This window comes from Zootermopsis nevadensis, unplaced genomic scaffold (assembly GCF_977971745.1).
Source record: "Zootermopsis nevadensis isolate Lab colony 2312 unplaced genomic scaffold, Znev_1.0 Znev_ptg000016l, whole genome shotgun sequence".
Taxonomy (NCBI): domain Eukaryota; kingdom Metazoa; phylum Arthropoda; class Insecta; order Blattodea; family Termopsidae; genus Zootermopsis; species Zootermopsis nevadensis.
This window is the reverse complement of record NW_028259148.1, coordinates 2,872,381-2,899,674: the sequence shown is the minus strand read 5'-3', so window position 1 is coordinate 2,899,674 and position 27,294 is coordinate 2,872,381. Positions and strand designations below refer to the sequence as shown.

Here is a 27,294-nt window from a genome sequence, read left to right as displayed (position 1 = left end):
TGAATTCAACTTACTAATTCTTCTTTTAACTGAAATTTCCTACTATCCTAAAGAGATCAATAAAAATAAATAAAAATTTTCTTCTTTTGACATTTTGAGCAGTTTTCAAAACAACATAATTTGGGATCCTACTCCGCATAAAAGAATGGTAAAAACTATTAACTTAAAAATAATCTACATGCTTGCGTATTAAAGAAAATCTACTGAAGTCAGAGGGTTCTCTTCAAAAATATCTTCAGATTGAGGGGAATTAATCTTTTCTGTATCCTGCATGCATTCTCATTGCATTATGAGTTTCTCTACCAACAGGATTCTATACTGGACTTAGTGATGGGTCTTGGAGCCCCTCACAACAAGCTAATTATAAGTATCCCAGCCACGGCAACACAGTTTACCCTGAAAGAAGTTAAACAGAACACGCCCCGATCCCCAATCACGGCCGGACCAGAAACACTCACGCAAACTGAGGTAAATACACAAATGTCTGTTTCAACAAAATTAAATTCGTAAATTGTCCAAAAATATGATGACGACGAAAAATGTAACATATCTGTTTCTTAATGCACACAAATGTAATGAAATAGTGAAATTCTCACCAATTTGTAAATGATCATATGGGATAACGTCCGAAAGTATTTTACTGTCAAGCTTTTTTTGTGTTAAAAACTCTTGAGTATGCAATCAGGGAGACAAAAGATTATTGTCGATAGTAAATCAGACATCCTTTTGTCACTTCAAAAACATACGAGGCACGAATCAAGGCATCCAATGAAGTTGTACCACAAAATTTTCAGTAATTTAATTAATATTAAACACTAATATAATTCTACACTCAAAAAACCCAGAAATTTCATACCCAAATAATTACAGTTCTAAACTGATAAATTTCATAATTTCTAGTTGTGTACCTTAATGTCTGCTGGAGGCTGGACTATTGAGCGAGATGAGGACCTTACTGCACCATATGCCTTCAAGAATGGCTCTTGGCTTTCATTTGATGACAGGATCAGCGTCGGAATAAAGGTACAACGCATTCCTAAAAGCAAGGAAAGAAAGAATTTGAGGACAGGTGCCTCTAAACGCTACTTCAGGTAGACGGATCTATTGCATAATAAATGGGTCATTTAATTGAAATTTCTCCCTTGCAGATTTTCAGACAGCTGGAAAAATAAGAGAAATTAATATTACAACATGAAGCATGCAGGCTTATAATGTTGACACGTGTAGATGGTTGCTAGTAATTCAATGATTTAATTTTATATACGGTAAAAAGCCAATGCTTTTCCATCAATCAATGATTGTACTCTATCCTAAAATTCTCCAAATTCCTTACGTCTTAAAATTCTGGGACTTCACGACGTAAGGCTGATTTAATTGTAAGATCACGTTTAATATTAAACCGCTGATTTCAGAGCAAATACGTGCTACTCCGAGACCTGGCAGGAGCAGCACTGTATCCAGTGGACAGTGCAGACTGGTCAGGTACCTGTCTGGTGGAGAACAGTACAGACAGCAAAATACCACAATTACTTCACAGTCTGCATCATGCTTTCACTTCGCTGGCTCGTAAATCGAGAGGTACTCTACTGGAAACACTACAAGAAGACATCAGGACTTCAACCCTTCTAACCTTCACAGGTTTGTAGAGACAGAGAGAGACAGAGAGAGAGAGACAGACAGACAGAGAGAGAGAGAGAGAGAGAGAGAGAGAGAGAGAGTCTGTCGCTTAACACTGCTGCCCTCTGACAGTCTTCTAAGTTATCCATTAATGTCTCAGAAACATGCCATGAAATCAGACAAAACAATAAATTAACCATAAGATGGCACTAGTCTCCTGGGATGATGCACCATGTAGTCTGGCACAAGTGTTTATTGCTTCCATCATATGAGCAATAAAACATTGATAAAAAACTACCAGACTTCTTCTTCTTCTTCTATGTCTCTCCGGTCCGTATTTGGTCCATGGCCTCCTCAATTCTCCTCTTCCATTCAGTCCTTCTGTTAGGTCCATCTGTCCGAGGTCGAGGTAGCCTTGCGACCAACCCCCAACCTGGAGGACCAGGGTACCTATCTTAGTCTGACCTCTCCCCCTCGACCAATCTGGCTAGGGAGGCCCTACCAGTAGCTCTTGGGGTCACTGAGGTACTCAAGCCCCACCACCATGACAAGGTGCAGGTAACTACCAGACTATACAGAGCAACATCAGACATCATACTCATCACCAGAAATCTCTCAAAATTAATCACATGCTATTATTCAAAACATTAAAGATGGCTATTTTCTAGGATGTTGCTATGTGTAGTGTGGTAGCTACAGACTAGTATTTAAGAGGAGCTTACTGCCTGATGGTGGAGGCAGTAAGTGCAATGACAATTTAAATTTTTCAGGAGATGTTCAACTTTCACCGTACCGAATTGTGAGAGTGATCGATAATCTGGGGGCTGTGCACGTTGTGAGGAAAAACGCGAGGACTGAGTTTGAATGCTCAAGGCAGGGTTACTTCAGACACCCACTTAGTTGTAACAGGTAAGCAAAGCAAATGTCATAAAGTATTCTTTTACATGAAATACTTTTACTTTCATCCCAAAAAGATAACATTTTAATCAAAATAAAGCACAGGAAAATGAGGAGTGAATTTGGTGAAGGAACAGAACAGAATCAAGTGCTGAGCTTTTGTCATGATAATGATGAACTTCCAGATTTTTTGACTAGAAACTGCTTCACCACTGAATAACTGTCAACAACTATAGGAAACCTTGAAAAATGTAATCAGTCAATGACACGCAAACATATCTAGTTTATAATTATGTCTAATACCTAGCATTGCAGTTCATACCCACAATCAAAAAATCAGTAACACCTTTATCTCATACTAATATGTGTCCAAACTATAGTTTACATTAAAGTAACCAATGGAAAAGATGTTATATAAATTATTTTGTAACCATCACAACTGATAACAATTAATTAAGAAGTTTGCTCCTCAAATGAATATTCCATTACTTACAGATTCTACCGATGTGTGAAATTTAACCAATACTCAGAAGACTTCACAGTATTTGAATATGATTGCCCCGCTGGCCTCGCATTTGATGAACGTTGGGAGGTCTGTGTATGGCCGGGATCCCTTCCTGAAGGTGCTTGCCAGGGTTCCAGTGAAATTGCTCCTGTACCTAGAGCTCGCTACACTTGTCCCAAAACAGAAGGTTACTACGCAGATCCTGAAAACTGCCGCTGGTTCTTTGCCTGTTTGGACCACACTCGAGATGGAGTCACACCTCTGACAGCTTATGAGTTTCGCTGTCCTTTCGGACTAGTTTTTGATGAACAGAATCTACTTTGCCAGTGGCCATGGCTTGTTGATGGTTGTGGAAACAGTGGAGTTTTTGCTGGAGCTTACTTCGGTGAGCTAGCATTTGGTGATGCTGTAAGAAGAGGTTATGCTGCAACAGCTGGTGGATATAAAGCTGGAGGTGCAGTTACTGGTAGTATAGCATCACAAAAATCTGGTTCTATATTTGTTCCTGTAAGTGATTTGGGTGTGCATTCTGGAGTTGGCATCACTTCCAGTGAAGATGCAATAGCTGTACAACAAGGTACAAGACTGGCCACAGGCGACGCTGCAGGTGGAATACTTTTCACGGACACAAATGCTGGTAGCAATGTAGTTACATCAACTGCTTATGTTTCTGGAGCTAGTAGAGGAAGCATAAAACATAGTAGCAACTCAGCTGCAGGAGGATTTGGTGGACAAATATCAGGATCTTACATAGCTGGAGGAAAGAGCAGTCAAGCTTTTGATAATTCTGGTTCATTTAATGAAGGAAGACATATATCTTCATATGCATCATTCCCTGATTCATATGTGTCTGGTGGCAGAATCGAAAATTCTGGTGGATTGGTGTTGGGAGAACATGTTGGTGTTCACGGAACTGAATTTGGCATCAGGTCTGGAGGCACTTCCGTCATATCTGGAGGGCAAACTCTCAACTTAGGCAATGCAGGTTTAATTGAAAATATTGATGGTTCCAGGAATATTTATTCATCAGATGTAATTCGTGCCAACAAAGGAAGATATTTGTCAGGCAGCGTTTTATCATCTGTGCCTACTAAAACTGAGATCAAGACTCCAAATATTCCAATTATTCCAGTTCCTACTTTTCAGAAACCAGCTGCTGCTCAAATACCCATTATACAACCTACTACAGTACCAATCACAACATATCAACAGACACTGGTTGAAACTCCACAGGCCCCAGTTATCCCAGTAACTACTTTCAGAAGACCTGCTGTAGCAAAGGTCCCTATTGTTCAACCTGTTGCTCAAGCAGTCCCTGTGGCAACTTATCAACAGACACTGGTTGAAACTCCACAGGCCCCAGTTATCCCACTAACCACTTTCAGAAGACCTGCTGTAGCAAAGGTCCCTATTGTTCAACCTGTTGCCCAAGCAGTCCCTGTGGCAACTTATCAACAGACACTGGTTGAAACTCCACAGGCCCCAGTTATCCCACTAACCACTTTCAGAAGACCTGCTGCAGCAAAGGTCCCTATTGTTCAACCTGTTGCTCAAGCAGTCCCTGTGGCAACTTATCAACAGACACTGGTTGAAACTCCACAGGCCCCAGTTATCCCAGTAACCACTTTCAGAAGACCTGCTGCAGCAAAGGTCCCTATTGTTCAACCTGTTGCTCAAGCAGTCCCTGTGGCAACTTATCAACAGACACTGGTTGAAACTCCACAGGCCCCAGTTATCCCAGTAACCACTTTCAGAAGACCTGCTGCAGCAAAGGTCCCTATTGTTCAACCTGTTGCTCAAGCAGTCCCTGTGGCAACTTATCAACAGACACTGGTTGAAACTCCACAGGCCCCAGTTATCCCACTAACCACTTTCAGAAGACCTGCTGTAGGAAAGGTCCCCATTGTTCAACCTGTTGCCCAAGCAGTCCCTGTGGCAACTTATCAACAGACACTGGTTGAAACTCCACAGGCCCCAGTTATCCCAGTAACAACTTTCAGAAGACCTGCTGTAGCAAAGGTCCCTATTGTTCAACCTGTTGCTCAAGCAGTCCCTGTGGCAACTTATCAACAGACACTGGTTGAAACTCCACAGGCCCCAGTTATCCCACTAACCACTTTCAGAAGACCTGCTGCAGCAAAGGTCCCTGATTTACAACTTTCCACAATCCCTGTTGCCCAAAATATTCCTGTGACATATCAACAGACAATAGTTGAAACACCACAAGCATCCGCTGTTCCCATTGCCCCAGATGTATCTCTTATTCAACATGCTGTAACAACTAAGCCCCTTGTCAGAACACCAACAATATTACAGACATCAACTGTTGATACAGCCCCAGTTACAAATTACTTTGAACAAACACCAGCAGTTCCAGCTGTTTTAAGAAGAACCAAATTACGACCAGTAGCATATCAGGCACTAACCATACCTGACACCAAACCTCTTGTTCCAGTTGTAAACACATATCTGAGCACACCTGCCTCTACTGTACTTCCAATTCAAAGAACATTTTCAGAAAGTGGTGGTGCTGGCTTTACTGTTGAAGGAGATGAGGGGGAAGGGCAGTCTCTTCAAGGAAGACCTGTAGTATCTGTTGCAACAAATGGAGCCGCTGGAATTTCATTGCCACTTGCAAGATCGAATGTCGAAACGTTTGGTGCTGTGGTCACAAAAAATACAGTTCCAGTAAGTACAGCCCCAGTGATAAAAACAGGCATATCTTTTGGAGGATATTCTTATTCAACTCCAGCTACTGGCAGTTCAGTCCTTGGGTCTTCGAGTTATTCTCCTAGTGGCTATTTTTCTTCAACGCTAGCCCCTGCGATAAATTCAGGAACAGCAACTGCAGACTATTCTTATGCTACCCCAGCAACTATTATCTCAGCTGGTAAAACCGTTTCTGTTACACCAGTCCCAGACAGAAAATCACATGTGTCTTTTGGAAGTTATCCATTCACAGCAATAGCTTCTTCTGTTCCATTTGCTGCTGATGTAAGATCCAACGTATCATCTGTTGGATATTCCTATCCCTCACCTGCACCTATAATTACCAATGGTGCAGTTTCTGTTAATGTGGTTCCTACTCTTAGACCTAATATTGAGGCATACTCGGTATCAAGAGTTGGTATAGTTCCTGGTGATACCGTTCAAACTGTAAACACAAGAGTAACACCAGCATTTGAATATTCATATCCTAAATCATCTACTCTGTTCACATCTGGCAAAACTTCAACTTTCAGAGGAGTCTCTCTGGCAAGTGGTCTTGAACCAGCTTTATCTGACAGTTCTGCAGGGTTAGCCTCAGGTTTGGAACTCCCATCTTCTACAGTTGGACCAGTGTTCATTGATTCCAGTGTTACAACAAGACCTTATGCTTCAAGGACCGGTGCTACCAAGCTGGGATTTGCCCTCCCTACTTTCAACACAGAAATTGACAAAATCCACAAAAATGGGTATGTATCTTCAACAACTGCACCATCAGTTGCAGTAACCCCAGAAATACCAATATTCAGAAGTTATACAGTAAATCAGAAGGCTCTTCTTTCAACCACTGGAGCACCAATTCATGCAGTGCCACTTGTCGATGGGGATTTCGGAGCACGAACTTCTTTCCAGGGTGATAAGTTTGCAGCATCTTATCTTGGAGCAGAAGTAAGGGAAGGATTCACACCACAAACAAAGCTCACCTATGGAGCTCCTCCAAACACACAGTATACAAGTGACTCAGCATTCATTACATCATCCATATCTGATAACAGCCAAGGACGAGGAACGCCTTACCCTGAATATGTCTCAGGTTATGTTTCAAGTACTACCATTCCAGCTACCTCAACATCTGAAGCCAATAATGTTTATTCAAATACTCAGAGATCCAATGTATTCCAAAATCACAATTTTGTGTCTTCCACACCAAGGCCTGTTACATACTTAACTGAAGTGACACCTAAATCCGTCAAAGTAACCTCTGTTCCAGTTTTACAGCCAACAACAGACTACAAGACATCAGAAGAATTTGGCTCACGCATTGGTGAGCCTGCATCAGGTAAAAAATCAACATCAAGAACGCATATTAATTATGATAACGAAAATGTCGAAGCACTTCTTGATAAATATTCAGGAAAATTTGGTGGTCTACTGGACAACAATAAGGAAAGTTTCATTAGTGGAGTAATAACTGATGATCTTGTTGGTCATGGTGGGGGTGAGGTGTCACAGAGTGGTACAGGGTATGCTTTTGAAAGAGGGCATGTTCATGGTGTTGGGCAATCAGACTCGCATGATGGATATTCAACAACTAAGGGACATAGTGGCAAAGGCTCTATCACAACTTTCGGAACTAGAGCTGGCTTCACCACATTACCTGCTACTGATAGTGGCGCAAGAAATTTTGAAAATATAGAATATTCTACATCACGTGGAAGTTATGGCAGCACAACTTCATCACCTGATACAGGCCTGAGAGGAAAAGTCAGATATGGTTTGAATGTAAACATAGACGCAGATGGAGGAATTGGATATGACACTGTCGCAGTCAGACATGAAGGTACAAAATCACAATCCAAACAATCACCTATTGTTGTTATCACACGCCTAAGTGACATCAACCCCCTTCTAATCGCTAAACTTGGTGCTCAGTGCACATGTAAATCTAATACTGTCTCACTGAAGAGACTAGATGATTACCCAAGAAGCAGTTCTTCTGGTACTCAATCAGAACCACTTTATAGCACTACTTTTGATGATGATATAAATTCAAGAAGTGGAACATACAACATTCCTGAACATATACCTTCAGCACCTCTACCAGGATCAAACATTGTGACAGGAAGTTCTCCAGATATTATTCTTAGACTGGATGATGAAACACCATCAACACCTGTCAGATTGGCCCCAGTTCCTGTTGCAAATAAATTCCTCAAAGCAATTAGATTGGATGAAACTGGAATCACGGAGGCACCTACAGTGTTCGTAGCATCATCAAGGCCACACAGTAAGCTGACAGAAGTGGCATATACAACAGCAAAGTCTGCTGAGATAAGTTCCCAAGTTCCTTTCACTAAAGGTGCGAGATTATATACAAGCCCTCAGATCGTCTCCAATCCACTTGAACCACATGTTGAAGTCAGCTCCCCAATTTCTTCCGCAGCAAATTTTAGATCCAATGCAAGGCCTCTGGTACCAGTTGCATCCTCTGACACCACTGTTCCAGTGGCAGAAACTGCAGTCGCAGACTTCGAAAGCGTTGCTGCAGTTTCTGGTGATTATCCTGAAACAGGATTCCCTGGTTCTGGTGTATATCTAGGAGGGCCTACAAGAGGCTCAGGTGTTAGAACAGATGGTGGGGTACCTGGAGTAGGTTTGGGTGCTGTAGCACGAGCAGGAACAGGTGCTGGTAGAGCATTTGACAGATATGGACCTGGAGGTTGGCGAGGACTGGATGAGACTTTGCAAGGTTCTGTAGACTGTCAACGAGCAGGTCTATTCCGACATCCAAAATATTGCAACAAGTTCTATGCATGTCATTGGGATGAATGGAAGGGGCGTTACACACTTCATGTGTTTAATTGTCCAGTTCATCTTGCATACGACTCAAACCTAGGAGCATGTAACTGGCCATCCAAGGGACCTACATGCTCAGATGACAATTTACTTGTTTAAAAGCTACCTTTGCAAATAAAATTTTGGAAGAAGAAAATATATGTTACATTTATAAATTAAATACACACAGAAAGTGCCTTCAACAAACTGTGATTTGTTGTACACTTTGTTTTATGAAACAGTTACGAATGTAGAGACTAACAAAAAAAACTCTTTTCATCATAACCAAATGCACACGTAATTGCTTGGCAACAGCAACCATATAAATGCTGTAAATTCAAGGAAGATATCACGCCTTGGAACTTTCTTTTCTTTAACAGTTAAAGTTTTCATAACAGAAATTTGTAAAGGTGTTCAATTTTGATACTGGAAAACAGCAACCTCACACAAAAAAATATGCATGTTCTAAAATGACAGCTATAAAGCTGCAAGCTTACAGATCTGCAGTCATATTAACTACATAAAGTTCCTTAATTTTGGCATAAATTACAGTCTCTCAAAATAACTATAGCCAAAGCAGCAGTTCCAGATGAATGACATTTTGTTTCCTTCAATAATAACTAGAGAAGTTTAACTTCATCGAACTGTAAACATCACTCATATGTGGAATATACCTCGTATACTATCTTTTGATACTACCGAAGATGTTAGTCATTTTATGTTTCAAATCAATGATGTGATATTTAAATTAAACACAGTAATAATCATACCCTTTTAAGGAGTGTAAGATTATTATACATAAACATTTATTTGAAACATTTTGTATTTTTTAGTGTATATTTACTTTATAAATGACCTACAATATTTGAAGTACACAATGGTCTAACAAAGTGCTGAATTATGGGAACACTCAACAATAAGAGACTTAATACTTTAAAAAATAACATGATTGTGCCAATTTTCTGCAAGTGTGAAAATTCTTGTTCAGATCTTCTGCTAGGGTGAACAGATTGGTAAAACAAAAATTATTATTGCAATTTATTACCGTTTTCTTCTGTATAATATTATCATTATTTTATTTAATAGATTTCAACTACTGGTCAGATGTCAGTATGTAAATGATCTTGAGATAAAACAGGTTTGTGGGATATTTCTGTTTAAAACAGCTTCAGTATAATGATGAAGCATTTCATATTTCTAAACTGGGGGAAAAGTGTGGATGTTTATGTATCAGATTTTCAAACACTATGAATACTGGCTATGGCAAAGTCTTGAACTGCTAAGCACTTAGAAATATATTATGTCATATATGATAACTTCCTGTTTAAACCTCAATCTTTAAAAAAAACATAATGTTTTTATGAAGTTCTGAATGATTATTTTCAACATGGACACAGAAAGTGATGAAGTTGTATATATAGAAGAGCCCAAGTGCAAATTAATTGTGTTAAATACACAATAATAAATTTATCTTTATGCCATCACAATGCAGTATGGCACAGAGAGAATAATTTATGTATAACTTATTATATTTATAGACATAGTTGCTTTTTATGTGTAATATGATACTACAAACACAACAGTTGAAACTATAAGTCCAGTTAGTTAAAATCTCTGTAATTATTTCATATGAGTATAAATGTAAATTGTAAAAACGTAATCTGTAATAAAATTTTGTGAAGCAATATTCCAGTTTGCTTGTTTCTCCATTTAAATAAAAATATTAACTGATCAGCCAACTGCTGAACCAAAGGGCTGGCAATATTAAGCACACTTTTCTCTGGAACTAATATAGGTGAAAATCTTTCATTTTAACACTACCAAATCACTTCTTAAATTATAAATAATGAATAATATCATTAAAATTATTTACTTCCGTTATTGTTCTTGTATGAAATTTCATATCATGTTAATTTTTGTTGTACAAAGTTAACCAAATATTTGGGGGAGGGAGGTTAGTATGGTTTATTACATATTCCATTTTATGATAACATTATGGTTGCAATCAGCATTTGTTGACTTCTGAAAGTTGAAAACATGCAAGTTACATGAAATCACATATACAGTTTCAAAATAAGGTAATGTGTCATCTCTCACCATATAAATCCATCTCTGCACCATATTCATAGTCATTTGAATCTCTTGTTCCTGCTCAGCCTGCAGTCTCCTCTGAAACGTCGACCACTATTTGCCAGATTAGATGGTACCACATCCCAGGCGACAGACACAGTATGTAAAAATAAAGTTGAAGATGAAATGCTTATGTGCACTCCCATAATACAGGAGAAGTTATTTTCAATGCAGTTGACCTGCACATGGCTAAAAACGAGCAGTAATTGGAAACAATGTGTTAATATTTGCACGGATGAAGCAAAATCGATGGTTGGGGAGAAGCGTCACTTTATTGCACATTTTAAAACCACTGCACAAAACGCACATGTAGGCACCACCATTCTTTTACTGTGAAAAACTTTCCAGCCCGACTGTAAACGGTGTTACGAAAACTGTAAAGTTCATAAAATGAAGATCACGGAATTAAGGAATTTTCAGTGCCCTTTGTGACAAAATAAGTACTAATCACATAACGTTACTGCTGCACAAGAATCACGGGGCAGAATTTTGAATTTGGTATTCAAAACACGCTCAGAAATGTTTACGTCAAGTATGCAATTATACGGCTCCAGAGGTTAGAACACATAGCAGACATTTTTACAGAGATAAATAAGCACAAACTATCATTTCAAGTTACACTCTGTGCAACAAAAATAAAGCATAGACACGAACATACATGCTCAGAGTGGAATTCGTGTCCGAGTGGTCATGACCCACACCCCAGACCATGCAGCCACTATGCAAAAGTAACGCTGCCCCACTATACGCCATATGGACGCTTAGGGGGTAGAATATATAGCTCATACATTCGGTTCTCAACGCAAAATGTTAAAAACAGAGCTCCCTTTCAAGGAAATAGCTGGGTTTCAGTCGACTAGGTGCCCTTTTAAATACATACAAAGAAGAGTAGTGGATGATCGAAATATTTCCCAGTCCGTTAAACTATACAGTAACTTTATAATACAGCATTTTGTACAACTTTTGGTAGTACATATTTCCACCTTCTTTTTTACTTCATATAATCTAAAATTTACATTCCTTTTAATTTTTAATGCTCAAAACATTCAATTGTAACTTATATTCTAGGAGGAAGAGGATTCTGTGGACATTTTGTAGACATTTGTTCCAGCTGTGAATTAAAGAGGAAAATTATCAGTTTATTACCAAATTTCTGAACTTTACTCCTTCATATTTACAATTTCAAAAAACAAAATTATTGAACAATAATATTTATTTTATAGAGAATGAACAATGTGATAAAACATATGTCAGTGAATTTGTTAGTTTGTAGGCAGCTATGGTGATATGATGACATTTGAGGGGTGTAGGGAAGATTATTTATATAATGCAATTATTAGTATATTCCCTATACAAGTGTATAGAAAAAAGTTACATTAGTAATTTCTGTAGCATGTATAGTATTTTTACCCTCATTATCTACAAGATACTACTGCAATAATGCTTTCAAAATGGCCCCTGGAGGTGAATAAAAGAGTACAAATGTGGTCAGAGTTGCAGTATGAATTCAAAACCTGGACTTGACTATGAATTGTGCAAGAACAGTGTTCTGTTTTGTCCAAATTTATGATACAAAAAAAGGATCTCTCAGAAGACAAAAATAAAATTATCATGTATTCTACAGTTTCACAGTGCACTGCCAACTTTCTGTTGTAATCTAACTAACTTTTCAAATGGGACTCGTTTTTAGTCCAATACAAATGCGACAATCTTGGATGTTCATAAATTCTTTTTGAAGTTCAGCAGAAAATTAAACATCCATTACTTTGAATACATACAAACAGGCAAACAATAAGTATTCTAGCAGGGCATTATCTGTTCCATTCAGCTGTTTAAATGCATCACATATAGTGGGACACTTATGTTCCTTTTGTCCAACAAAAGTTTATCACTATAAGAAAATATTCATTATTGCATTTAAGGCAAAACAGCTCTCATCAAGCAAAATTCTAAATTGCTGTTCTTGAATTCTTTGAACTTATTTACACAACAGTATTAATCAGCTATCATAAAGTGGTTTTCATGTGATCAGCCATTACTGTGTCACAGAGCTAACCACGTATGACAAAGCAGAACTCAGTGTTCACCAGTGTAATCCAAAATGTTTCTTAATTTAGTACTTTCTAAAAATAGCACAATTAACAGACAATCCCAGGTAATATCAATATATATATATAGTACAGAGATGTAGGAAAATAGTTAGACACTTTTTTCAATACACATTATACCAGAATGACAATAATGTAGAAATGCCACCCTTATAACCTCAAATTAGAAGCCACTGAGACTGTAAGAAACTTACTCTCAGGTCTTATGAATAAACTCACTGTTGCCATACTGAGTATACAGTATGCTGCTTTCACAAACACAAAATTGGATTTTTACAAAAATTTAACATAATTTCTAAGCCTGAACTGTTAATTCAAAGATTCTTTTGTAGAAACTACTGTTCATTTCCTTGTAACAGTATCATGTTCTCGAAGTCATTGAAACATCAAATGACAACTTTCTGACTTATACACTGAAGCAAAGGTCTGCAAGATCCATTGAGCAAGGATTAATCAAAAAGCAGGAAGTGAATTCTATTCCCTATTGTTAATGGCTGTGACCGAATCCATGATTTCAATATATATGAAAGTAAAAGTTTGTAATAGTTTATAAAAAAGTATAGATGGTTTGGATTCCTTAGATATAACCATTACGTTTATGTTCATGTATTTCAGGTTCTCACCACCAGGAGTATGAAGACGACTGTCTTCTGATGTTGCTCCACGTAGTCTGTAGAAGTTTAATGATGTTTCGGAGGTGCGTGCTGTCTCTATCGAGGCAATGATCGCCCAGATTACATGACACAACAACCCAGAAAACAGCCATCTTCAAACTCATTGCCATGACAATTTTAAAAATCCAACAAAAGCTGTTGGTTCACCAATGTACAATTGAGAGAATGAACCAAACATTTTTAGAAATGTAAAATTGTAAAACAGTATTTATACTGAAAAAATGTATGTGCATTTTAGCTTACAAAATGTGTCTTCTGTGAAATTTTAAACTTAAAAAAAAAGATTAGGAACCTATATTACCATAAGCAAATTTTACAAAACAGACTACCATGTACACAATAAAATCTAGCAACATTCCCTACAAATTTCTGAGCAAATTAACTACATAAATTTTGAGGGTTAATTTTAAAAATTCTTCATATTGCTCAAGTCGGTATTGTTAGATTTATAAATAGAAGGAAAAAAGTGAAAAAGGAAGGGAGTGGACAATATTTGCAGGTAAACCATCACCTTTGTGGCAGTACCCTCAGATACCTCATTGTTTCCTTCAAACCAATTGCTTCAATGTAAGAATTACAAACAAAAATATAATTACATGCATTCAACAAATGTCACAGCAGTCAAATAGTACAATGCACTTCACAGTTCTTAAAAATATGCACAGTTTTATAATAGAGAATATCCAAAAATCATTATTAGAATTTACAGTATCTTGTTTTGGAATGTTGGAATAAACCCTGATAAACCACAAACAATGATACATTAAATCACACAGTAAAATTACTGTAGTTCTTAGAATGTGATCTGAAGGCTTCTTTAATTTCTTATCATATAATTAGTAAGGAGCTGCATCATATGCGTACATTAATAAGAAATAAATGGGTAATGTGGCATAGCAACAGAAGATAATCTACAGCATATTCTATTTGTTTTCCTTCTTGTATATAAAACCCTTTCATCCAGTTATGTCTTAATTTCCATAAGAGGCTCTTCCAGTACAAAAATAATCTATGTCCAGTAGTTTCATTACTTTAGAACTGTCTAACCACTGTTATATGAGAATAGGGAATTGAAATCCTGTACCGACTGCCAGCCGAACTATAACTATGTTGTCAACGAACGGTTTAGGTGAAGGCTAATGCGATGCATGTAAGAATGAATGTACAAACAATAAAGATTAATCCATGAAATGATCACTATCAATAGCAATATTTAAGAATTCAGTAATGAAACTGTGGTTGACATAGACTGCTTTATGCACTATAAAAATATGATTATTGTCATGTCATCTAGATCAGTGGTATTCAACCTGGGGTACGTGAAGACATCTTAAAAAAAATTATGATAAACACTGAATAATCAGTAATGTAATTTATTTAATTTATTTTAGATGTAGATTATATACTATGTATAACTTGAATTATACACCAACAACTTTGGGGGTACAAAGTTGAAGAGAAATTATATCTGGGGGTACGGGAACAAAAAAGGTTGAATACCACTGATCTGGATGACAGACTGGGTGAGGACCACATAATACTGGAGGGATAAAATGATTTTATACACAAGACAAGATAAATACAGAAATGTGTACCAAAATGACAATAACAAAAGACAGTTACAGGACCATTAGTAATAAGTGAAAATAAACCAAATTAAATGTTGATCTGAACAATATTATTGTCATTTAATTATAAATTGTACATTGTTTTCAAAGAATAAAATTAATTGGAATGAAAGGTGTAACATAATTTGCAATTCTTATTAAACACATGATAATGAAATAGATTGTTCTAATTTTAATTTTAGTTTCATGGTCTATGGACTATAATGGCAGATGAATGTTACAAAACATTATTTTGTATGACCGTGTAACTTAGCAAATAGGTTATGCTGTAACGGTTGGAAACGGGATCGAGAAGTGATATCAAAGTAAGCCAAAAGGGAAACCATGTTTGGTTGCACAGTGTTCAGTGTTGCAAATATTAGTTAGGGATCGAGTAGCAAGTCAATATTTACAATTATAACTACAATAAAATAACCAATTACAACAGATTAAGGTATCAGTATGAAAGATCAAGTAAAACGATGCTAAATATTATTCATACATTTTATACACTAGTTTCTGCACGGCAGACATCAATCATCACAGGTGTGTGGAGAATAAGTATGATATATTTATTATTAATATTATTGATAATGAGTTTGTTATATCTCTTACTCGTATTATTTCTAAAATAGGCACAGAGGAGGCATTTTCTCAGAACACCGAAGAAAGCAAAAGAGATCTCTAAAATATGTGTCACCTACTCAGAATATATTACTATACTGATAGCATTACTATCTAAACCTATTATTTTTATTAGAAAATATTTGTGTTAATGAGTATGAATGAAATATATGGAATTAATATTATTTAAAAGAGAGTGGACCTTCATTTTATATTTTAACTACTGCAGAGTTAAGAAAATCACTATTTTGTCATTAAATAACTATTTCATATATAACTCCCATATGCCACAGCAGACAGAGTTAAAACTAAACAAAATACATTTGTATGACATAAAATGTTATTTGCTACTTAACATACAATAAATGTACTGATGTACTTTTTATGTGTACCAAAGTTTCCAAAGTTTTGAATATTTAGGAACAAGTATTAAGTGATAAAGATATCTTAGTTATTTTACACTTAAACAAAATATATTAAGACCGGATGATTTGTGTTTAATAATATCTTTTATATTGAATTTCTGAAATACAAGACACTGCATTTAAATTTATCTAGCAGAACTTGTTAAATTCAGCAGTATTCTAGTGAATTCTAGGTTATACAAAAACCACAACAAATTTAAATAGTTTGTGGGTTTTCTATGCCAAATTTACATATTAGCAGTTATTTTACTTATCTGTTTTATTTTCATGAAGGTTTAATTTAAAAACACTTGGCCTGTCATCATTTTTATCTTTAGATTAGTGAATTGATGACAAGTGCATCATCGTGTATTAATCAAAGTACACCTCAATTATGATTTTACAGTTTCGCACGACTTCAAATTTACTTCATTCTCTTCTGTACACTCGATACTCTGAGTAATATTACCTTTTTAAAAAAACCATTTTCCAAATACATTTCTTTTAAGTTTTCCTTTAGGTTTCACAGTATCTGTATTTAAAATAATGTTAAAGTATGCAAATAAATTAACAAAATTATTTTCATGGGATGTTTTAAACAATTAGTAACAATCACTTACTGGAAAAGGTTCCGATGTGAACCTCTAGATATCTGGAGAACAGATGAAACATGTTGGGAAAGTAGCAAATAAAGTAAAATTTCAAACAATCATATACATAATTGTATTTGATAATAAATACACATACTAACTGTCATTAATATAATGGCACACAATCAATAAAATTTACTCAAAATATTTAAACTAGAATATTAATTCCAATGAACATTATTTAACAAGAAAGTTAAAAAAGTATCACTAGGTATTTACAAACGAATACTAATAAAATATTTTTTCTCAAAATTTATTCAACCTCACTAATTTTAGAATTATTATTTTTCTTTAGAATTATTTGGTATTAATAACTACACCATTCCTCTCCATCTGTGAGTAGCAAGTTTTCGGCTCTGTCTGCTATTGGAGTTACGGGCTATGAGCTCACTGCACAAATTTCTGTTAGTAAGTATCCCTTAAAATATTATGGAATTGGAGAAAATTTAATATAATACATAATACTTTTATTTTCCGTCGTTTACACAAGCTTATTGTTAAAATCATATAAAATTTCACATAAAATTGTTACATTTTAAAATTGACGACATGTTTCGATATACAATCTTATCATCGTCAGGTCTATCAAAATTAAAATTAAAATCTGGTGTATCTGTTGCTCTGCTTATATTGCTTTTGTTTTTACTCGTTTTTATTACATCTCCAGGCTTCTTCGATTTTATTTTTGGAGACGCGCCTGGGTGCCTATATCGGGTTGTGTATGAGGTGCGTGTCCGTTGTTATTGAATGGCAGACAGTAATAAAAACGAGTAAAAACGAAAGCAATATAAGCAGAGCAACAGATACACCAGATTTTAATTTTAATTTTGATAGACCTGACGATGATAAGATTGTATATCGAAACATGTCGTCAATTTTAAAATGTAACAATTTTATGTGAAATTTTATATGATTTTAACAATAAGCTTGTGTAAACGACGGAAAATAAAAGTATTGTATTGAAACACAAGCATGATGCAATTAAGATATAAATAATACATAATGTACATTGTAGTACCAGTACCATCCTACATACACTTGTATGTCAAAACCTAATGCAGTTTTAAGAGCACAAAAATATGTAATTTGATTCCTATAAATTCTTACTTAATATGTTAAAGATAATTCACTTTGTATTTTTAATCTAATCAACAGTGATTAAATAAGGATATTCCAGAGAGGACATTGACATTTTCACTTGGACTGTTTAAGCTTTCAAGGTTAGTCATATACATATTAATTCTATTTTATTGTGATCTCCAAATTGTCTGCACATCCTTTTGGGTAGAAACATAATTTAATATTTATTTTCACAATATTATATTCAGCTATTCTGTATTATCATACCGCACTATTACGAACCCACATTCTTCTTGTGACCAACTTAAGATCATGGAGATAAAGCTACTAAATATGATATATTTTTATTCTATGAGTTGTGCATTTAGCAGATATTAACAACACTAATGGATATTTGTTATATAAATTTTAGTATATTAGCATTAATGTCTTTCTGTTATGTAAAGTTATAGATATACAATCACAATTAACAACAGTATCATCGAATTTGAATGAAACTAGTTATTTGCATTGAAGTGTATAATAATCAGAAGACAGTAATATTAAATAGACAGCCCTCAATATTATGTGAGGCTGCATGAATTAGAATTATAACACTGGCCAAAATTGTACGATTTTCAAATTATTATAGCAGTAATTGTAATATGTGGTCATAATATGCATATATGAATTATCAGAATAAAATTATATGATACAGCAGAACCTTGCAATTCTTACTTGTGGGGGAGATGTACAGAAAGTATTTATCTATTTTATTGTATTCACTGACTAGCATGGAGACCACCCAAAGTTATTGTAATTGGATTTAGTGACTTTAGCTTGTGTCCTGAGGGCATCAGGAGAGTTATTAGAAACTGCATACACAGCTTCCAAAATCTGCTGATTTAAAAGGCAAAAATAATAATATCCCATTTCTATAAATCATACTTTAAATATTTTTAGCTATAAAAATCAAATTCTCATCGATTTCAAAGAGTGTACAGGAAAGGTTTACTGTGATACAATAATTTCAGAAAAATACGCAACACATTCTAAGGCAATAAATATACTTTTGTATTAAATTGTATTTCAGTGTGTTCAATAGGTCTATTTATTAAGTACCTAAATATTTAACAATTTAAACAATAACTTATTTAAATCTCCATTCAGACAAGTTTACAACACTGCAAATACTTGGAATTCAGATATTAAAATTTCCTTGTCCTTCAGTTTTCATAGATGGCACACAATGTATAACTTTGATTTTTTTGGCATGAGCCATTCCAACCTTTCAGTGTCCAATCTGCAATATCCTTCATCATACAACACATTTAATTTTTATAATATAATTTTTAATAATAAATTGTTACAACAGGGTTCCCAATTAAAAAAATTAAAATATTTTGTCATGGAAAGAAAAATCTTTGTGACAAAGTAAAATGTTTACATAATTGCACATTTGCATGTCTGGGGAAAAAGTATCCAGTGTTAAGAATTATAATGGTTCAATGTTTAATATATGATATGAAATTCTACCAAAAATGATGTGACTTAAAAATTAAACAATGCAGTGCTCGGATGTGATACTCCGAATGAAAAACTACAATTTGAAAATGTGTTAAAATAATATAATTATTTAAAAGTATAATCTTATGTAAAACTGTAAAGTGAATGGATGAATGGTCAGAAATACCTGGTCTTGTTTCAAATCTGTAGTCACATTGTCCATCTACCGATTCATTTCACTTTTCTGGTTTCCTCGGGAATGGTTGGAAGTTAGCACGTATGTTCAATATATCTCACACATATATGAATTTCTTTTATGCAGTTTCACTTTGCATAACACACTTCAACACTTCTCTTAGGCATGTGCACAACCGATTACTAGCCCTTAAAATCACGTCTTCATGAACATACAACACAAAAAATATTTCCCTGCAAGTACCTGGGAAATAGTTCATAAATTCCTCTTTAATTTGTATATTAGGTTTCTCAACATTTCTCACCACAGTTAAAAGTCAGAGAACTATTATTTATTTGAAAGTCTTGACATAGTGCCCACTCCAGCTGCGTTATCAAATCTTCCATTCAACAAACGCATTAATAACTATAATACATGAATCACACAACTCCTTGTTTTCCAGAACTTGATATATGATCTCCCTGCAGAATTTTTAATTATATGTCAAATGAATATTAGAAGTACATTAAATTTCATTTTAAGGTTTCCTTCAAAGGAGGAGATTTCAGCTGAGGAGCTAACAAGAAAGATGTCTATTGCTCCCACAGAATATTGTCCTTACTGACACAGCCTGAAATCAGTCACCAAACAGGTAATATTTTTAGTGTTCTTCATTTATGCTGTTAGAATTAACAAAAAATTTTCCTAGTGAAGGCACATGAATGAAATTAGATCATTTAAAACGTCAAATAAATTAAAAAAACTTAATTCCTCAATAAATGTCAATAAATGGACAGTTTTGTGTCAAATAAGTGTGGGAATGTTATTACATTTTAAAAATATTTTAATCCTTAATGTGGATAAAATAACTTTTGGTTTCTTATTAATTATCTTGTGTCCCCATCAAAATAAAGTGACATACGAATAAGCTTCTGTCAAGATATGTGCCAAATTACATAATTTATTTGTAAAATACAAAAGGCGTGAAAGAGTTAACACCAATTTTTGATGATATTATTATTGTTATCAGAACATAAAATATGGAATCAGAAATCATACTAATAAAATATTAACCATTATCAGCATGCGATCCAGCTGACTCTGGACTCCAATAACATCTTTAAATCATAAACCCCAGGGCTAAAAGTGCAGTTGGCAGCCCTGAACACAGGAGTTTAAATATCCTATATCCACGTGATAACGGTTAACAAATAACGCTTTACAACGAACAAGGAAATAAGGCACATAAACTATAATTGTAATCAGCTAAGAAAAGTATTAACGTTATTGAAATAAAAGCAAATGAGAGATATTTGGGGCATTTTCCACTACATATGCTCTGCAGGAAGATTATTTAAGTTACACAGAAAACATTCATGCCATTTTTGAAACTTTCTTCTAATTTAATGTTATTACAGCAGCATTAATTTAGCCAGACGTTAGTAACATCAGGTGTATGAATTATCGAGCTACCACATCAGTTATATAACGTTCCTCTTTGAATTGTGTTTGTCTATTTTTTTAAAATACAGATCCACCAATCCATCCTCCATTTGTGGTGCCATTTCCTAGTACAGTGACTCTGGCAGATGGAAACTGGATTCATGTCATAACGTATGTTGAACTGCAGGTTACGCACTATAGATTATAAACAATATGAAAGTACTTTAGAAGAATTAACAATTCAGTTATCAAATTTATACAATTATATTCTGAACTAAATGGAAACAACATATAAGAATAATGAAACACAATAACATAAAAAAACTGAATGCAACATATAAGCCTTGGGGGAAGAGACCATAGGAAGACCACGGAGAAGATGGCATGAAACCGTAACAGGCCACATGGCCTAATACTCGACATGATGATGATTTGCTGATAACATAACATAACGCTGAAAGCAACTGGAATTATGAGCAACTGCTACCAGTAACGGTAGAAATGATTTGGATACGTAAATATACTTTTATCAGAAATGGGAGTTAACAGATCTAACTTCTGTCATTACTTTGTACAACCACATATAAATCTATATTACAGGTTGCTTATTTACAACTGTTCAGTAATAAACTCCCTTATTTTGAAACGGAATGTACTGATAAATTACTGTAATTGACAAATCCAGATTTGCACCAGTTTGCTATAATGCCATCAACTTGCGAAGGAGTGATGATTTTGATCTCAGTTAATAAGAGTATTAATGTAAAATTTTATTTAATTTCCATCTATTAAATAGCGAGAAAATTATTTTATAACTAAAGCTGTAACATAATTCAGCCGATGAATTCCTGCATGGACAATAATGATACTGACATGAAAATTATTATATTCGATGAGAGCAAAGAGACTGGCCAAAAGGCTCACAATTTGTGTGAACATAAGAGTCACTGAACATGGAAAAATTAATCCAAATTAGAACACATAAATGTGGAATTAAAATAAATATTAATTGTTTTATGTGCCATACAAAAGCCATTTTTTGTTCAGTTGCTTGTGTAAAAATCCAGAGCTAATATTAAACCCTTTCAAGTTTACTGGGAGAAATAATTCCCACAATTAAAAAAATATGATTGATGTGAATGTATTTTCCTTCATGTTTTTCCTTGACAAAAATTCAAATATTTAATAATTTGGACTTGAAGGTATTAAGTGGGCATGAAACTGATGATAAAACATGGTTTATGTGGAGAGCATTCATAAATGATGTTTGATGGCACAATGTTCTATTTACAGTCACTGCTACCACTGGGCAGTTATTATACGAGTTTTTTTTTACAAGGGTGACAAAAATGTTCAAATTACATGGAATGGGGGGGAGAAAGAGAACCAGTTTGCACAAAGGATGAAGCTATGTACAAAAGAAATCATTCCCCATTGAATTTCAATGGGTCTTTACCACTAGCGAAACTAGAATAACCAAAATGGTGATGCCATATTCAGATATTTATAAATTTTTGAAGGGGTCATGAAAATGAAATTTGCTCTTGTAAATACTGAACTGAATAATGGCTACATAAAGAGGGCATACCATAATAATTTCATGTTTGTCTTGTTAAACATTTAATAAATTTTGAAAAGGAGTGGTCTGTATCGAGCTTATAACTCGATAAAAGTAAGTCACGGTATGTATGTACGTACTGTGGTACAGCAAACTACTTTTCAAAACTTGAGAAAAGTAAATTTAAAATTAATATACTTTAAGTGTACAACTCTCTACACTTAAGTAGAAGGGGGCATGACTGATAAAAAGAAACGGTACATACTTCATTCTCAGCACCTTCCTTCAGGGGTTCAGAACTTTGTTCTGCTTCACTAACCATCACCTTAATGACAAACATCATCTGGAAAACGTTCTCAGATACATTAATTTTAACAAGGTATATTATATGTAATTAAAAATGTCTTCCATCAAGCTCTGATACAGTGATCACTTTGTGTACGTGGAAGGACTAAACCAGGACATGTCTGTGTGTGGTTTCTCGCTCTGCTCCTTATATGTGCTTGAAAATTAAATAAAAATAATAATATAGGACTGCAGAAATATATTTAATCCATTTTACAGATTAAATATTATAGCCATGGCATTGAATACCATTGGAATGAAAATATGATTGTTACTGGCTAAATTAATGTACAATTGTTTCAATAAATAAAACTTAATCCATAATTATATTCTAAATGACAGAATCCAATACTGGGTAAAACACGTACTTTTGTGTCAGGATGTTATGGACAACATATTCTATTCTTCTGACATATTTCCTCTTTCAAAAATACCAATTCCAGAGAAACACTGACAAGGCATGACGTAATTAACCCACACAAGTGCTGAGAAATACCCTACGATACAATACGGAAAGAGTCATAAGAGATGATAAAATAGTTTTTTGAAATTCATTTAATGATCGAACTGGCTGTTGAGGCAAATGAATTAGCAATACGCACAGCAGAGAACAGCGCTGGCTCAGGATCGTCACCTGAAGCACTACCAAATCGATGCGGACTGCTTCTACCTCATTCGCTAGACTTCATCTTCTACCAAACGGATAGGAATCTGATGCATCTGGGCAACAGCGTTCATCACATGTACGAGCTGGTCCAGTTTCTTCTCCATCACCGATAACTAAAAAAGAAAAATCAAATAATATTAAGACTGCCATGTAAGTCATGTCCTCTCCAGCGTCAACAGTTCACTGAGTGTATACCCACATCATCGCCAATTTTTAGCCTAATATTTTATACAGAAAGATGAGCTTATGGGACATCATGTTTGTATGTCTGTCCCTACTAATAACTTCTGAACTAACTGACAGGTTTTCATGAAACTTGGTACAAGTTACATGCCAGAAAAAACTATCCAACATACGTACTATTAATTTTTCACATACAATCAAACTGTAATAAAGCAAATGTTTTTCTGCCAAAGTGACCTAACTCAGAGGTTTTTTTTTTTTCAAAGTGACTGATATTTTAAGAAAGACATTTGTGCGAAACTGTGAATTCGGGTGTTTTCTAACATAAATTATTCATCTCATGTGGCACACAGAATCTGAATTTACCGACCTGCTGCTCAAGTCGATACAGACGGGCTCCAATTGTCATGGGCTTTACGTTTCCAGCTCGATCGATGCCTGCCATGTAGCTTCCAGGCTTGCCTAGCATCTGATCCAGTCGCCTCTGCAGTTCCTGTAGAAATAACTTGTATTAGCTGCATCGGGTATGAAAAGACAGACACGAGGTGTGGGTTTGCGCACTTCGCTCTTCTTTGATAATAGCAACAGAACAGGATTCACACTTGTTACTCACTATTCATCAGAACAAAAGACTAAAGAAACAAAACCACTAATTTAACTACCATACTTAAAGTTTATTTCCTTTTTTGTTTGTTTGGTTCATGGCACTTCGCTAAATTAAAATTTGTGAATATACTTTCTAATTATCACATTTCTTAAACACAAACTGGCATCTGCCACACATAATAATTAAACAAACAATTAAAAAGAAATTAATGAGACACAAGCAAAAAAATTAAATTTTTAATTAATTAAAATAAATATGCTGTCACTCATAATTCCATAGAATAATGAATAATTGTTTCATGCTTTTCAGAAGCTCCTTCTGCCAACAACTGAAGAAATTAACAGATAAAAATTTAATATTTAGTTGCCTGATCAATTAGATACCAGATTTGTGTAGCAGTCACAAAAAAGTGTTTCTCGAGTTTTATTTACACATAATCAGAATCTTTCATCCTTCTCCACTATTTTGTGTAGTAATAACTCTGCTAGTTGCGTCCAGTTACGTTATAGAAGTATCTCATAGTCACAGATAAAACTATATCATTTTCAGAGGAAATAAATGCACGTGTTTTAATGTGTCTTATGTAACAGTAACAAAGGAAATGTTCTGCCCTTACCTTTATTCTAACCATCATATTCAGATGACCTTGACTGTACTGTTCAATAACGTCGCGCACATCGTAAGGTTTTCGCGCCTGCTGGAACTTCCGACGCGCAACAAAGTACTTTATCTTCCGTATTGCTCGGATTGCATTTCGGTGTGCTTCTGTCAGCCTGCGCCAAATTAAACAGCTAGCAATTGTAACAAGGAGAAGACAGATATAGTTTCATGGAAGCAGTGTTTTGAAACAGAACTACAATGCACATTTCTAATTTGCCATGTCCGCAGTAGTGTCTGAATTACGGCTCTGAGATAGTTACACTAAATGGAACTCCCTTCAACACATATCTTTGGTACTAAATAAGAAATCTGTATTGACCTAAGATTTTCTTACTAAGCGCCAAAGACATACTGGATACGACATATCCCTGACGTGTTGTAAACTTCTACTTCAAACACTGCATCAGATAAACATTTCACAAAATTATAAAAAAAAAAAGGTGGAAAAGACAGAATTGGAAGTGAAGATTTCTGTCTTCTGGGTTTTTACGCTGTGTAGTCTGGTCGATGCATATTCAACGCCCTGATGACAGAGGCAGTACAACCTCTGAAACACTGATAAACATCGACCAGACTACACAGCGCAAAAACCCAGAAGACAGAAATCTTCGTACTCACCGCTGTAAAAACCTCAAATCTTACAGAATTGGAAGTGTTTCACAAAGAGTAAATGCAATTAATTCAAACTTGTTTGGATGAACGAAGCATATTCTCCTAACTGCACTCAGAGTATTCAAATGATTCCAATACTTACGATGTGACCCTCTGAGGTTCGTCTATATCGATATCATTCTCATCAGATGCTGCCTCTGTAACACTACTCGTCTGGCTTGTGAACAATGACCCACGACCTTCTCTCCTTACACGATTCGGTGTCCCTGTAACATAGCAATCATAACAACTCGTATTTATGGTTCCTGATATTTAATTTCATTAGTTACAAAAAATTATGCATTCCTCAACACAAAGCACTGTACCTGCTTTAGGCTCCTCAATATAAAACACCACGTCTCCTTCACTCTCTCGTCGATTTGAATTACTGCCCCCTTCCAACACATTGCTAGGCACTTCCATTCGGTTCTTTGATTTCCGTCTTTTCAAGACGCTCGCCTTCTTTGCGACCTGGATAATGAGAGACTGTTGGACCAATCAGAGTTTAGCTAGCTTCAACACCCAGCACTCAACATAATATACTAACAACAAGCTAATAGAACATTTAAACAGACGGCAAATCACAGCTAGATGCAACAGGCAATAATAACATCTGCATGCTATATGCACTGAAAACAACACAGATATATGCAGCAAGTTGTTGCAAACAATAATGAATAACTGTACTAAATGGAACATGAAGTGCACATGGCAAAAAATCTAAGATTTGGTTCAGAATATTATAATTCATGTCATACAGATCCCCACTTAATGTTACCTGCAGCTTGTCTTGGTGGTGGGGCCTGAGTACCTCAGTGACCCCAAGAGCTACTCGTAGGGCCTCCCTAGCCAGATGGTCGAGGGGGAGAGGTACCCTGGTCCTCCAGGTTGGGGGTTGGTCGCAAGGCCAACAACCTTGCACCGTAAAAAGGAAGACGTTTCTAAACCTCGATCAAAGCCTCGGACAGACGGACCTAACAGAGGACCGAATGGAAGAGGAGAATTGAGGAGGCCATGGACCGAATATGGACCGGAGAGACATAGAAGAAGATGTCATACAGATGTTGAGATTTCAGATTCTGATGGCAAGCATGAATATAACTGTCTTCCGAAATACTGTGCTGTGTAATCTGGTAGTTTACTGACATCACAAAGGTGTGTGCCACCTCCATTGTGCTCGCCCTGATGATAGAGACAGCAAGCACCATTCAAATAAATATATCAGCGAACTACTAACAGACTTAACACAGATGTTTACTGTTTTCATATGTTAATAAACATGTGATTTCTTAGTAATATTCCTTTAGGAACAAATGAAAGAGCTCCTCATTATGAAGTTCTCCATATCCTCCTGTCGCTACCTCTCTCTCATGTCCAAAAATTTTGCTCGGCAATCTGTTCTCAAAACGCTCTTCATCACTGTTCTTCTTTTGGAGTGATTGTCCAAATTTTATTTCCATGCAATACAACAGGTAAAATTATAGTTTTTTTATATTTAAAGTTTCAAATGAACTATAAATATCTACATTTTTGTAAGTGAGACATAGTTTAGTGGAGATGTCATGTTCCACTTTGTACAAATTCCAAGGCATATTCAGCAATTTGAACTATATTCTACATACTGTAACCTAACCTAACCTAACCTAACTTAACCTAACCAAACTGAGGAGTTCACAACAAGGC

General features: G+C 35.4%; 2 protein-coding genes across 10 annotated transcripts in view; one reads left to right on the top strand and one right to left on the bottom strand.

Annotated features, from left to right (window-relative positions):
• The window catches only part of LOC110834409 (uncharacterized), a 42,873-nt gene extending 32,626 nt beyond the window's left edge, over window positions 1-10,247 (top strand). The window contains exons 8-12 of the mRNA XM_087349374.1: window positions 310-468; window positions 901-1,023; window positions 1,413-1,638; window positions 2,388-2,526; window positions 3,010-10,247. Of these exons, the coding sequence (XP_087205500.1) occupies window positions 310-468; window positions 901-1,023; window positions 1,413-1,638; window positions 2,388-2,526; window positions 3,010-8,680 (6,318 nt within the window). The 3' untranslated portion in view covers window positions 8,681-10,247. The remainder of the gene's footprint in view (window positions 1-309; window positions 469-900; window positions 1,024-1,412; window positions 1,639-2,387; window positions 2,527-3,009) is intronic.
• A 1,561-nt stretch (window positions 10,248-11,808) lies between these two features.
• LOC110834413 (potassium voltage-gated channel subfamily KQT member 1) overlaps window positions 11,809-27,294 on the bottom strand; it is a 248,551-nt gene continuing 233,065 nt past the window's right edge. For 3 of the 9 annotated variants that reach the window (XM_087349382.1, XM_087349386.1, XM_022073528.2), the window contains 5 exons: window positions 25,938-26,097; window positions 25,715-25,838; window positions 24,917-25,091; window positions 24,064-24,186; window positions 11,809-23,623 (listed from right to left, as the gene is read on the bottom strand). In XM_087349382.1, coding sequence (XP_087205508.1) covers window positions 23,522-23,623; window positions 24,064-24,186; window positions 24,917-25,091; window positions 25,715-25,838; window positions 25,938-26,097 — 684 coding nt within the window. In that variant the 3' untranslated portion in view covers window positions 11,809-23,521. The remainder of the gene's footprint in view (window positions 23,624-24,063; window positions 24,187-24,916; window positions 25,092-25,714; window positions 25,839-25,937; window positions 26,098-27,294) is intronic. The other 6 variants (XM_087349385.1, XM_087349381.1, XM_087349384.1 and 3 more) reach the window with 4 other exon arrangements.